Source organism: Entelurus aequoreus, linkage group LG09, assembly GCF_033978785.1.
Source record: "Entelurus aequoreus isolate RoL-2023_Sb linkage group LG09, RoL_Eaeq_v1.1, whole genome shotgun sequence".
Classification (NCBI taxonomy): Eukaryota; Metazoa; Chordata; class Actinopteri; order Syngnathiformes; family Syngnathidae; genus Entelurus; species Entelurus aequoreus.
The window spans coordinates 3600385-3613370 of NC_084739.1; the positions used below are offsets into that span (position 1 = coordinate 3600385).

Sequence of the window (12986 nt, forward strand, 5' to 3'; positions counted from 1 at the left end):
TGTAAATGAAAAAAAACCCTGTACTTTTTTTTCAAATCTACACTTATTAATTAGCGGTAAAAAAAACAAACACAAAAAAAAAACAATGGCAGCTCAGTTGCCATAATTTTACTGTATATTTGTTTTTTTTTACTGTATATTAAAAAAATGCAATTTTACAGTAAAATGTTGGCACCTGAGCTGCCTTTTTTATTTTATTTTATTTTTTTTACCATAAAAACAACAGTAAAAAGTAGCAATAGATTTCATGGTAAAAATGTGAAATTTACTGTGGTTTTTACAGCATTTTTCTCTAAATGAAAAAAAACCTGTACTTTTTTTTTTTTTTTTAAATAAAAAAATAAAAATAACTGGCAGCTCAGTTGCCATAATTTTACTGTAAAATATACATTTGTTTTTTTTTACTGTATATTTAAAAAAACCTGCAATTTAACAGTAAAATTTTGGCACCAGAGCTGCCTTTTTTTTTTTTTACTGTAAATGAAAAAAAACCTGTACTTTTTTTTTTACTGTAATACACCCAAAAATCTACACTTGTTGATTGGCGGTAAAAAAAACCCCGAAAAAACTGGCAATTCAGTTACCATTATTTTACTGTACAATTTACTTTAGATTTTTTACTGTAAACAAAAAAAAATGCAATTTTACAGTACAACTTTGGCACCTGAGCTGCCAGTTTGTTCTTTTTTTTATTTTATTTTTTACCACCAATCAACAAGTGTAGATTTGTGGGTGTATTACTGTAAATGCAAAAAAAGCGCCACCGTTTATTACAGTAAAAAAAAAAGTACAGTTTTTTTCATTTAGAGAGAAATGCTGTAAAAAACACAGTAAATTTCACAATTTGACCATGAAATCTTTTGCTACTTTTACATTGCACAATTTGATGGATAACTTGCTTTGAAATCATTATCATTAATATTATTTTCTATTTAAAAAAACGTTTGAATGTTTAATCATATATTTTTGCATAATTAGACAATATTTAAGTTACAGTGCTTTATTGATACATATTATTTCCAGGCTTTCCAGGGCCAAATAAAATGAAGTGGCGGGCCTTGAGTTTGACACCTGTGGTGAAGACCAACAGGGAACAACAATGTGTAACAATAGATCCACTATTTATTGATCAAACCACACCTACTTCCTGTTCCTGTCCACAGCGCTAAGCCTTCTGGGTAATGTAGCATATAAACGTTTACTTCCTACTTTACAGGTATTTGACATTTATTTACCCACAGTAAGACGGTTAAGAAGATATTTTCATGTGCAAAGCTGACCTAGCAAAGAGGCAGCATTGACATGTTAGAGATGTTAGAGTGTGATGATAAGTTTTCATGCACCAACAAAAATGGAGCAAAATAGATTATAAATGAAAGTGTAAAACATACACGGAGAATGTCCGCAACTTGTGGACTTTGGAGGCGTTTCTGTCTGTAATTATGATTCATTATTACCATTATTAGTTATGATGAATTAAACAGTATTTTGACAATGAGCTCTGAGTACTGCCACCTAGTGTCCACTTTTAAATCGGTGTGCTATAAAATGAGTAAAACATCAACACTGTTAGTTGTACAAATGGTGATCAAATGTTGTGCTTTTTAGTTGGAGGTTACGAGGAACATTGCAAACATTGAAAACAAATTCATAAAAATGTAATATTGTTGGGAAAAAATAAGCTTCCAGAACTTTGCGACTTTTGCCCGCAAACTTTCTGAGAAAGCTGCCGTGAATTCAAGTACTCGAGGCCAACAGTCGGAAGACAAAAACAAACCCGGTGAAATCCTGCGGGGACTGAGGAGTGACTTTTAGAAGCACAACTTGACACACGAGGAGGTAAAAGGAAGGAAGGAGCAGCTGGAGTGTCCTTCGTCTCCAAGACAACCAAAATCATAAAAAGGCAGAATATCAAAAAGATGAAACATAAAAAACAGAAAAGTATTTACAATCTCTTTATCTCCACGCTGCCTCCTGCTGGCCAAACATGGCCGTGACAGAAGTTGTGCATCTTTGTCGACTTTTGCCAAATGTGGTATGTTGATGGGTGTGGGCGTGTCTAATCTTCAGCAGGGTGAATGTGGGTGTGTCTAATCCTCACCAGGGTGAATGTGGGCGTGTCTAATCTTCAGCAGGGTGAATGTGGGTGTGTCTAATCCTCACCAGGGTGAATGTGGGTGTGTCTAATCTTCAGCAGAGTGGATGTGGGTGTGTCTAATCCTCACCAGGGTGAATGTGGGTGTGTGTAATCCTCACCAGGATGATTGTGGGCGTGTCTAATCCTCACCAAAGTGAATATGGGCGTGTCTAATCCTCAACAGCGTGAATGTGGGCGTGTCTAATCCTCAGCAGGGTGGATGTGGGTGTGTCTAATCCTCACCAGGGCGAATGTGGGTGTGTCTAATCCTCACCGGGATGATTGGGGCGTGTCTAATCCTCACCAGAGGGAATTTGGGTGTGTCTAATCTTCACCAGAATGAATGTGGGTGTGTCTAATCCTGACCAGGGTGCATGTGGGCGTGTCTAACCCTCACCAAGGTGAATGTGGGTGTGTCTAATCCTCACCAGGGTGAATGTGGGTGTGTCTAATCCTCACCAGGGTGAATTTGGGTGTGTCTAATCTTTACCAGAATTAATGTGGGTGTGTCTAATCCTCACCAGGGTGAATATGGGTGTGTCTAATCCTCACCAGAGTGAATATAGGCTTGTCTAATCTTCACCAGAATGAATGTGGGTGTGTCTAATCCTCACCAGGGTGAATGTGGGGGTGTCTAATCCTCACCAGGGTGAATTTGGGTGTGTCTAATCTTCACCAGAATGAATGTGGGTGTGTCTAATACTCAGCAGAGTGAATGTGGGCGTGTCTAATCCTCACCAGGGTGAATGTGGGTGTGTGTAATCCTCACCAAAGTGAATATGGGCATGTCTAATCCTCACCAGGGTGAATATGGGCCAGGGTGGATGTGGGTGTGTCTAATCCTCACCAGGGTGAATGTGGGTGTGTCTAATCCTCACCAAAGTGAATATGGGGCGTGTCTAATCCTCACCAGAGTGAATTTGGGTGTGTCTAATCTTCACCAGAATGAATGTGGGTGTGTCTAATCCTCACCAGAATGAATGTGGGCGTGTCTAATCCTCACCAGAGTGAATTTGGGTGTGTCTAATCTTCACCGGAATGAATGTGGGTGTGTCTAATCCTCACCAGAGTGAATGTGGGCGTGTCTAATCCTCACCAGGGTGGATTTGGGTGTGTCTAATCCTGATTAGGGTGAATGTGGGTGTGTCTAATCCTGACCAGAATGAATGTGGGCGTGTCTAATCATTGCCAGAGCAAATGTGGGTGTGTCTAATCCTGACCAGAATGAATGTGGGCGTGTCTAATCATTGCCAGAGCAAATGTGGGTGTGTCTAATCCTGACCAGAATGAATGTGGGCGTGTCTAATCATTGCCAGAGCAAATGTGGGTGTGTCTAATCCTGACCAGAATGAATGTGGGTTTTTCTAATCCTGACGAGGTTGAATGTGGGCGTGTCTAATCCTCATCAGAGCCAATGTGGGTGTGTCTGATCCTCACCAGAGCAAATGTGGGTGTGTCTGATCCTCACCAGAGCAAACGTGGGCGTGTCTAATCCTCATCAGAGCCAATGTGGGTGTGTCTGATCCTCACCAGAGCAAATGTGGGCGTGTCTAATCCTCACCAGAGCAAACGTGGGCGTGTCTAATCCTCACCGGAGCAAATGTGGGCGTGCCTAATCCTGATTGGAGCTTTATTTTGCGTGGCTGCACAAACTCAAGGTGTACTTGACGAGGTTTAATGAGGAAGAAAAACAAGAGGAGGAAGTGTAACACCTGACGTCGCCATGACAACGCGTCAGTGAGTCCACAGCCACACCACAGGGGGCAGCAGAGCGGGCAGCAGAGCGCCGTCTCGTCTGGAGGCGGCAGAGTTTCCCGCGAGGGAGTTGGACACGCTCGGACCGTCGATCTGAGGGTCCTGGAAGGGATGACATGTTTGTTAGTCACGCTAACCACGCCCTCTTTGGTTACCTAGCAACCATCCAGCACTCAAACTGAACGTCTTGTTGGGAACAGTGCATTGTGGGTGTCATTTTTATAAATATATAGATCACATTAACAAAAAAAACGTCTTGTTAAATAATACTCTCAATTTTCAGACTATAAAATGCTACTTTCTTTTTCTACGCGTTGACCCCTGCGGCTTATAAAACGGTGCAGTTAATTTATGGATTTTACTTCGCTAACGGCTATAAAGCAAAGAGTTTTCATGAAACACATGCAAAGACACTGCAACGTGTTTATTGTTGGTTGTGCTACGGCGCAAATCTTTTGGATGCGTTCGCTCACTGCAGGTATGTGTTCACTGCTGTTTAAAGCTTTGAACCGGAAGTACAAGTTCACAGCGTTTCTACTCATATGGATCCTTCATCCACCACTCCGAGCAACGTTTGTAAGTTTTACAATATAACTAAAACAATTCTTACTTACTAAAGCGTCCCATGTGTGATGTCAATGCAATCAAGCTAGCGTCGTTAGCATGAGCTAATATGCTAACACGTTTAGTATTATTAACTTACAACGGCATTCTTTTTGTATTGTTTCACTTTCACAAATTCCTCAGTAAATTTACTAAAACGTCACCGTGGAGTTATACTGCTGTTTAAAGCTTTGAACCGGAAGTATAAGATGCCATCCATGGCGTTTCTACTCTTATGCATCCTTCATCCACCACTCCGAGCAACGTTTGTAAGTTTTACAATATAACTAAAATAATTCTTACTTACTAAAGCGTCCCATGTGTGATGTCCGTAGGAGTTTTCATGCATATTTGTACGTGCTATCGTAATGCAATAAAGCTAGCATTGCTAGCATGAGCTAATATGCTAACACGTTTAGTATTATTAACTTAAAATGGCATTATTTTTGTATTGTTTCACTTTCACTAATTCCTCAGTAAATTCGCCAAAACGTCACCGTGGAGTTATACTGCTGTTTAAAGCTTTGAACCGGAAGTAAAATATGCCGTCCATAGCGTTTCTACTCGTATGGATCCTTCATCCACCACTCCGAGCAACGTTTGTAAGTTTTACAATATAACTAAAATAATTCTTACTTACTAAAATGTCCCATGTGTGATGTCCGTAGGAGTTTTCATGCATATTTGTACGTGCTATCGTAATGCAATAAAGCTAGCATTGCTAGCATGAGCTAATATGCTAACACGTTTAGTATTATTAACTTAAAATGGCATTATTTTTGTATTGTTTCACTTTCACTAATTCCTCAGTAAATTCGCCAAAACGTCACCGTGGAGTTATACTGCTGTTTAAAGCTTTGAACCGGAAGTAAAATATGCCGTCCATAGCGTTTCTACTCGTATGGATCCTTCATCCACCACTCCGAGCAACGTTTGTAAGTTTTACAATATAACTAAAATAATTCTTACTTACTAAAATGTCCCGTGTGTGATGTCCGTAGGAGTGTTGTCATGCATATTTTTACGTGCTATTGTAATGCAATCAAGCTAGCGTCGTTAGCATGAGCTAATATGCTGACACGTTTAGTATTATTATCTTACAACGGCATTCTTTTTGTATTGTTTCACTTTCACTAATTCCTCAGAAAATTTACTAAAACGTCACCGTGGAGTTATACTGCTGTTTAAAGCTTTGAACCGGAAGTAAAAGATGCTGTCCATAGCGTTTCTACTCTTATGCATCCTTCATTCACCACTCCGAGCAACGTTTGTAAGTTTTACAATATAATTAAAACAATTCTTACTTACTAAAGCGTCCCATGTGTGATGTCCGTAGGAGTGTTTTCATGCATATTTGTACGTGCTATCGTAATGCAATCAAGCTAGCGTCGTTAGCATAAGCTAATATGCTAACACGTTTAGTACTATTAACGTACAGTAAATTCGCCCAAACGTCACAGTGGAGTTATTGAGTCTGTTAAGCTGATTGGAGAGCTAGCTTACGCAGCTAGTGGGTCCATGACCATGACTTCTGTTTTGTTTGATCAGCCGTTTTACTGCCATTTAACAGACACGGTTTGGAAATAATTAAGGCATGTAAATCAACATTTACAGAATATTCCTGGAACTCATTTCACAACATAAATACCCGCGGCTTATAGTCTGGTGCGACTAATATATGGAAATACTTTTTATATACCGGTATGCTCAATATTCCGGAAAACACGGTAGTATATATGTTTTAAAAATGTTATTAGCACCATCCGACCTTTAAAGGATTACGCAATCAGAGGGTACACTGTATTTGATGAGGAAATGTGCAAACTCAGCAAGCTTTGCTTCAAAAAATGTTCCAAAAATGGTCTGTTTTACTGTTAGTCAAATAGTATCTCTATTATTCCAAAACCATCAGATAACATTTAGTTAAATGGACAAATTACATATTGATTTTATGTCAGCATTGTTCCTTTTTTTGTTACCACGGGCTCTGCAATAAATAAATAAATGAATAAATACATTTTTTCCATAACTGTATTTATCTGCTTTGACACGACAAAACTAACTCAAAGGTTGTTTTATTCAAACAAAATGTCACAGTGTGTGTGTGTGCGTGTGTGTGTGTGTGTGTGTGTGTGTGTGTGTGCGCGTGTGTGCGTGTGTGTGTGTGTGCGTGTGTCTTGCTAATGAAGCTACGAGCTAACTGCGAGGTCATCTCCTGCAGACCTTCCTGCCTGCATGAAATGTCAACTCAGCGTTTTATTATTCTTATTATGATAAAACGACATTTACAGTGAACTTTAAGAGTCTCCTCAGCAACACGTTCACGCCTCAAACGGCGTCCAACGGAGGCGGGACCGCCAGCACAAGAGGTCATGTGACTTCCTGGGATGATTTTAGCACTCACCACTTTCAGGGAAAAATGTGTGTGTGTGTGTGTGTGTGTGTGTGTGTGTGTGTGTGTGTGTGTGTGTGTGTGTGTGTGTGTGTGTGTGTGTGTGTGTGTGTGTGTGTGTGTGTGTGTGTGTGTGTGTGTGTGTTGAACTCACCACACAAAAGATGCTGTCAGTCGTCGAGTTGGATTTTAATTTCTGAGCCTGGTGAAGGGGAAAAAAAAAAAGGCATTTGAGTTCAACAAAAAATCTTTAAAAATATCAGAATGATCAGAATTTGTGTCAAATTGTTAATGAATGCAAAAGTGGACTCAGAGGAGAAGTATGAACCTTTGAATTGTTTTCCTGTTCGAAAAGGTTGAGAAATGATTTCCGGTTTAATGGCAAAGCAAAAAAGTTCATTTGTAAAAATAATAATAATAATCCATCCATCCATTTTCTACCGCTTGTCCCTTTTGGGATCGCGGGGGGTCGCTGGAGCCTATCTCAGCTACATAATAATAATAATAATATTATTATATGTTATTTGTAAAAATAAATTTACATTTAGTAAACAACTTCAAAGTGCTACAGTGTTTTAAAAAAAAAATAAAAAAAAAAAAAATAAAAATAAAAAAATTAAAAAAATTAAATAAAAAGATCATAAAAAATAAATAAAAACTAAAACTAAAACAGCCAAATAGCTAAAACTAGTATGCATATATCTAAAAAAAAAAAAAGTTTTTTTTTAAAAAGAAGGGTTTTTAAGCCTTTTTTAAAAGCATCCACAGTCTGTGGTGCCCTCAGGTGGTCAGGGAGAGCGTTCCACAGACTGGGAGCGGCGGATCAGAAAGCCCGGTCTCCCATTGTTCGTAGCTTTGTCCTCGGAGGTTGGAGGAGGTTAGCCTGTCCGGAGCGGAGGTGTCGTGTGGAGGATTTGGGGGTGAGTAGTTCTTTGAGGTAGAGGGGGGGGGGGGGGGGGGGCATTGTAAAACATTTTGTAGGAGTGTCAATAAATATTTACACTTTAGTTCAGTGAAAACTAACATAGCAAACTAACGTAGCATAGTTTTTATCCAATACTTCAAGAGGAAGCATACTTTTTTAACATAAAGTTCTAATGGCCTTGTATTTTCTAGTACAGTAGTATTAATAGTGCAGTTGTAGTAGTGTTAGTATGGTTGTAGTAGAAATAGTACAGTAGTATTAATAGTACATTTGTAGTAGTTGTACAGTACTAATAGCACAGTGATAATAGTAGTGCAGTAGAGTAGAAGTGCAGTTATAGTACAGTAGTAGTATTAGCAGTACAGTGGTAGTATTAGTAGTTTAGTAATAGTAGTTTTAATAGTTCAGTAGTACTATTAGTAGTTCAGTCGTATTATTAGCAGTATAGTAGTAGTAGTAGTTCAGTCGTAGTATTAGTAGTTTAGTGGTAGTATTAGCAGTACAGTGGTAGTATTAGCAGTTTAATAGTAGTAGTATTAAGAGTCGGGTAGTAGTATTAGTTGTTCAGTCGTAGTAATAGCAGCACAGTATTAGTAGTAGTAGTTCAGTCGTAGTATTAGCAGTACGGTGGCAGTATTAGTCGTTCAGACGTAGAATTAGCAGTACAGTAGTAGTAGTATTTGTTCAGTCATAGCATTAGCAGTACAGTAGTAGTAGTAGTTCAATCGTAGTATTAGCAGTACAGTGGTAGCATTAGTAGTTCAGCCGTAGTATTAGCAGTACAGTGGTAGTATTAGTAGTTCATTCGTAGTATTAGCAGTACAGTAGTAGTAGTAGTTCAGTCATAGTATTATCAGTACAGTAGTAGTAGTAGTAATTCAGACATAGTATTAGCAGTACAATATTAGTATTAGTAGTTCCGTCTTAGTATTAGCAGTACAGTGGTAGTATTAGTAGTTTAGTAGTAGTATTAGCAGTACAGTAGTAGTAGTAGTAGTAGTATTATTTCAGTTGTAGTATTGGCAGTACAGTGGTAGCATTAGTAGTTCAGTCATAGCATTAGCAGTACAGTAGTAGTAGTAGTAGTTCAGTCGCAGTACAGTGGTAGCATTAGTAGTTCAGTCGTAGTATTAGCAGTTCAGTCAGAGTATTATCAGTACAGTCGTAGGAGTAGTAATTCAGACGTAGTATTTGCAGTATAGTAGTAGTATTAATAGTTCAGTCAGAGTATTATCAGTACAGTAGTAGGAGTAGTAATTCAGACGTAGTATTAGCAGTATAGTAGTAGTATTAATAGTTCAGTCGTAGTATTAGCAGCACAGTGGTAGCATTAGTAGTTTAGTAATAATATAATTAATAGTTCAGTAGTAGTATTAGTAGTACAGTGGTAGCATTAGTAGTTATAGTATTACCAGTACAGTAGTAGTTGTAGTAGTTTAGGAATAGCAGCATTAATAATTCAGTAGTGGTATTAGTAGTTCAGTCGTAGTATTACCAGTACAGTGGAAGCATTAGTAGTTTAGTGGTAGTGTTAGCAGTGCAGTAGTAGTAGTAATAGTTTAGTAATGGTAGTATTATTAATTCAGTAGTAGTGTAGTTCAGTCGTAGTATTAGTAGTAGTAGTAGTTTAGTAATATTAGTATTAATAATTCAGTAGTAGTATTAGTTGTTCAGTCGTGGTATTAGCAGTACAGTGGTAGCAGTAGTAGTTTAGTAGTAGTAGTAGTATTAGTAGGTGCTTGATGGGAAACTTCAAGTTTAGTCGCACGCCATGTGTGTTCCAGTTGCATCAGAGTTGTGTCGCGCAGGGCATCGTTAAAGTTGTTAGTGAGGTTATCGATAGAACCCACGTAATTTGGGAATGGTACCATCACCGAAGGCAGTAGGCCAGCAAGAGTCGTAGTTGCGGCTGCTAAAGCAGTGGTTATTAGTAGCTTGTTGACAATGAGTCAGAGCGTTACTTTAGTGTACGGGAGTATCATAACTTTGGAGGTGGTGACAAGGACTCGGTCTATCGTACTACCGTTGCAACTATGCGATAGTTCGCCAGAGAGATCGGTGTTATGTTGACATTACACGCTGCATGAGAGGAACAGACTGCTGGTCCCACCGTTACTTGGTCTGTAGCAGGATGAACATACAGCTAGCGTGGAAAAGAAAGACATCTAGGATCAAGCCCCTCAGGAAACTGAACATCGCTCGGCTAACCCCCAACATGGAGGTGCTACAGCAGAGCGTCCAGGAAACTCTGTCCAACATAGAACAGGAGCGCCTCAACTTGGAGAGGCCGTCTACAGTACTGCAGCTCATACCCGTGGTTTCGTGGGGAGGAAATACCGTGTTTAGGAAAAGAAGGAGACATTCAGACGCTGCACAAGACCCGCAAGGATCACCTTGAACGAGACCAGCAGCAAAAAGAAACAGGACTACCAGCAGACAAGGCAACTTCTCCAGCAGAAGCTGCCAAAGATGAAGAATGACTGGTGTGAAAAGAAGGCTGAGGAACTACAAGCAGCAGCCGAGAACCATGACTAGAAGAATCGTCATCAGGGCCTCGTACTGTTTATGGACCTAAGGCATCTGGTTCAACCCCAGTAAGATCTTCTAACCAATCGACCTTGCTAACAGAGAAGGCAGTTACACTTGCTCGCTGGACAGAACATTTCAAGAGTGTCCTAAACAGGAAGTCAACCTTTTCTGAAAAGGCAATTGAATCGCTGCCACAACTAGCAGTGAAAGAATTGATTGCAGACCTCCCTTCTAATGCTGCGCTTGCAAAGGATTGAAATCAGACAACTCCTGGAAAGGCAACAGTTGCAGATGGAATTCCTGCTGACACATACAAGCATTGAGGTGGCATACTCCTTGAGAAACTGACGCGCCTGTTCAGGTCCATCTGGGAAGCTGAAAGAGTCCCACAAGACTTCAAGGATGCATCTATCGTGCACGTATACAAGGGGAAAGGAGACAAGACATCCTGCGACAACAATGGTGGGATATCACTCCTGTGCATCACCAGAAAGATTCTTGCCACAGTCATCCTCAACAGATTCATCACTCACATCGCTGAGATCATCGGCAGGGGCACCAGTGACATGGTCTTTGCTCTCCGCCAACTGGAAGAGAAATGCTGTAAGCAGGGGCTCCATACGGTACTTATAGATCTCACCAAGGTCTTTGATACCGTGAGCCGGGACGGCCCGTGGAAGATTCTGCAGAAGTTTGGCTGTACAGAGAAGCTGACAGCACTAATCGCCTCTTTCCATGACGGCATGCAAGCCAGAGTCCAAGAGAACGGTGAAGCCTTGTATCCCTTCCAGGTGAGTAATGGAGTAAAGCAAGGCTGTGTACTTTCCCATACCTTATTCTCTCTCCTGTTTTCAGCTATGTTGTTTGATGCTTTCAGTGACAGAGGTGTGTACATTCAGTTCTGCACTAATCAGAAACTCTTCAACATGCAGAGACTTCAAACCAAAACCAAAGTGTTTGAGGCCACACTACCCGAATTCCTATTCGCGAAGGAAGGTGCACTGGTTTCACACTCCCACAAAGACATACAGTTTTTGACGGATTGCTTTGCAGCTGCCTGCAGGCCATTCGGACTGGAAATCAGTCTGGGAAAGACTAAAGCCATGGTTCAGCCTTCACCATTAGATCAAGACTGTGGTAAAGTTCAACTCCCCGATCCCTGTACGCTGAGATGATGCAGCGCATTGGAAAAGCAAGCACAGCTTTCGGCTGACTGATAAAGAGACTCTAGCGAGTCTACGGCATCTGTTTTCCTCCAATACTGCCGTGAACATAGCCGTGGTCCTGAGCGTACTTCTCTATTGCGAGACATGGACCACCTACCACACATCAAACTGCTCGAGCAGTTGCTTGTCTGCGGAAGATCAGCAAAATCAAGTGTCTCACCTCCAGGTTCTGGAAAAGTGTGGCCTCTCCAGCATCGAGTGTTTGATCAAGTGCCAACTGAGATGGACAGGATATAGCATCCACATGGAAATTGACAGGATTCCAAAGATGCTACTATGTGGACAGTTGAAGCAGGGGCACCACGGTCAGGGAAGACCCCTCTAAAGGTAAGAAGACACCCTGAAGGCAAACCTTAAGAAGTGCAACTTCACTGTGAACTCTTTGGAAGCATCAGCGCACGACAGAGCTCTGGAGGCACCAGTGTGCACAAGGCATGAAGGATCTTGAAACCAACAGAGCAATCACCATTCAGTCAAAGAAGGAAACAGAGTTCCACTTTGGGTTCCTTCCCTTGGAGCAACTGGGGCCGATTGGTCTTCATTCTCACATGAGGACCCAGCATTATTACTAGCAGTAGTATTAGTAGTTCAACAATAGTATTGGTAGGAGTAGGAGTAGTTGTTTGGGGCTCTGAAGCTTTAAATCAAAGATGAAGCTTTAACCTTTACTGGGCTAGAAAGTAAATATGATTATAATAATTCTAATGTTTAGTATTTACAATTCAAAAAGACATCAACTCTGATCAAATGCATTCCTGTTTAGGTTCTGTCTAATACCTGGATGCTCCCAAAAGTCACATTAGCATGAGGAATATTTTAATATTTGCATACACAGCCCATGGAAACATTTACTCATTATTTACTCATGAGAAGAAGTCCTGAGGCCTGCAAACTGTGTGCTCGTGTATGTGTGTGTATGTGTGTGTGTGTGTGTGTGTGTGTTTGTGTGTGTGTGTGTGTGTGTGTGTGTGCGTGTGTGTGTGTGTGTGTGTGTGTTGCACCTGTAAACTTCCACAGAAGTGGTATATTCCAGTGTCTGTGTTGATGTGATTGTCAATGTTGTTGCGTTGGCGGTTGCGTTGGTACGGCGACGTGACGGCACTGGTGGTCTGGGCAGGTGAAATGGGTGGCTGCACCCCGATATCTGTCCCATTCCCGAAAGCCTGGATGGCATTACCTGCAGGCAACACAACATGTTGACATTACATCACTCCTGATCTGATGTTGTGTATATATTGCTGTTTTGTGTTGTACTGTTTGTTCATTAAGGTCCTACTCTCTCACATGTTGAAGTAATAACAAGTGTGTAACCCTGCCTGTGCAGCATTCTCCCCTCCACCTAAGTCGGTCACTGCCTTCATCCAAGACGCACACTAAATGTGATTCCTGTTAAAACTCACTGAAATCGTATTAATCCAT

General features: G+C 40.6%; 1 protein-coding gene across 2 annotated transcripts in view; it reads right to left on the reverse strand.

The window, feature by feature from the left end:
* Positions 1 to 447: 447 nt before the first annotated feature.
* Positions 448 to 12986, reverse strand: part of LOC133657068 (GDNF family receptor alpha-1-like) — a 149331-nt gene continuing 136792 nt past the window's right edge. For both annotated transcript variants that reach the window (XM_062057974.1, XM_062057973.1), the window contains exons 8-10: positions 12569 to 12744; positions 7042 to 7089; positions 448 to 3994 (exon numbers count right to left, since the gene is read on the reverse strand). In XM_062057974.1, the coding sequence (XP_061913958.1) occupies positions 3872 to 3994; positions 7042 to 7089; positions 12569 to 12744 (347 nt within the window). In that variant the 3' untranslated portion in view covers positions 448 to 3871. The remainder of the gene's footprint in view (positions 3995 to 7041; positions 7090 to 12568; positions 12745 to 12986) is intronic.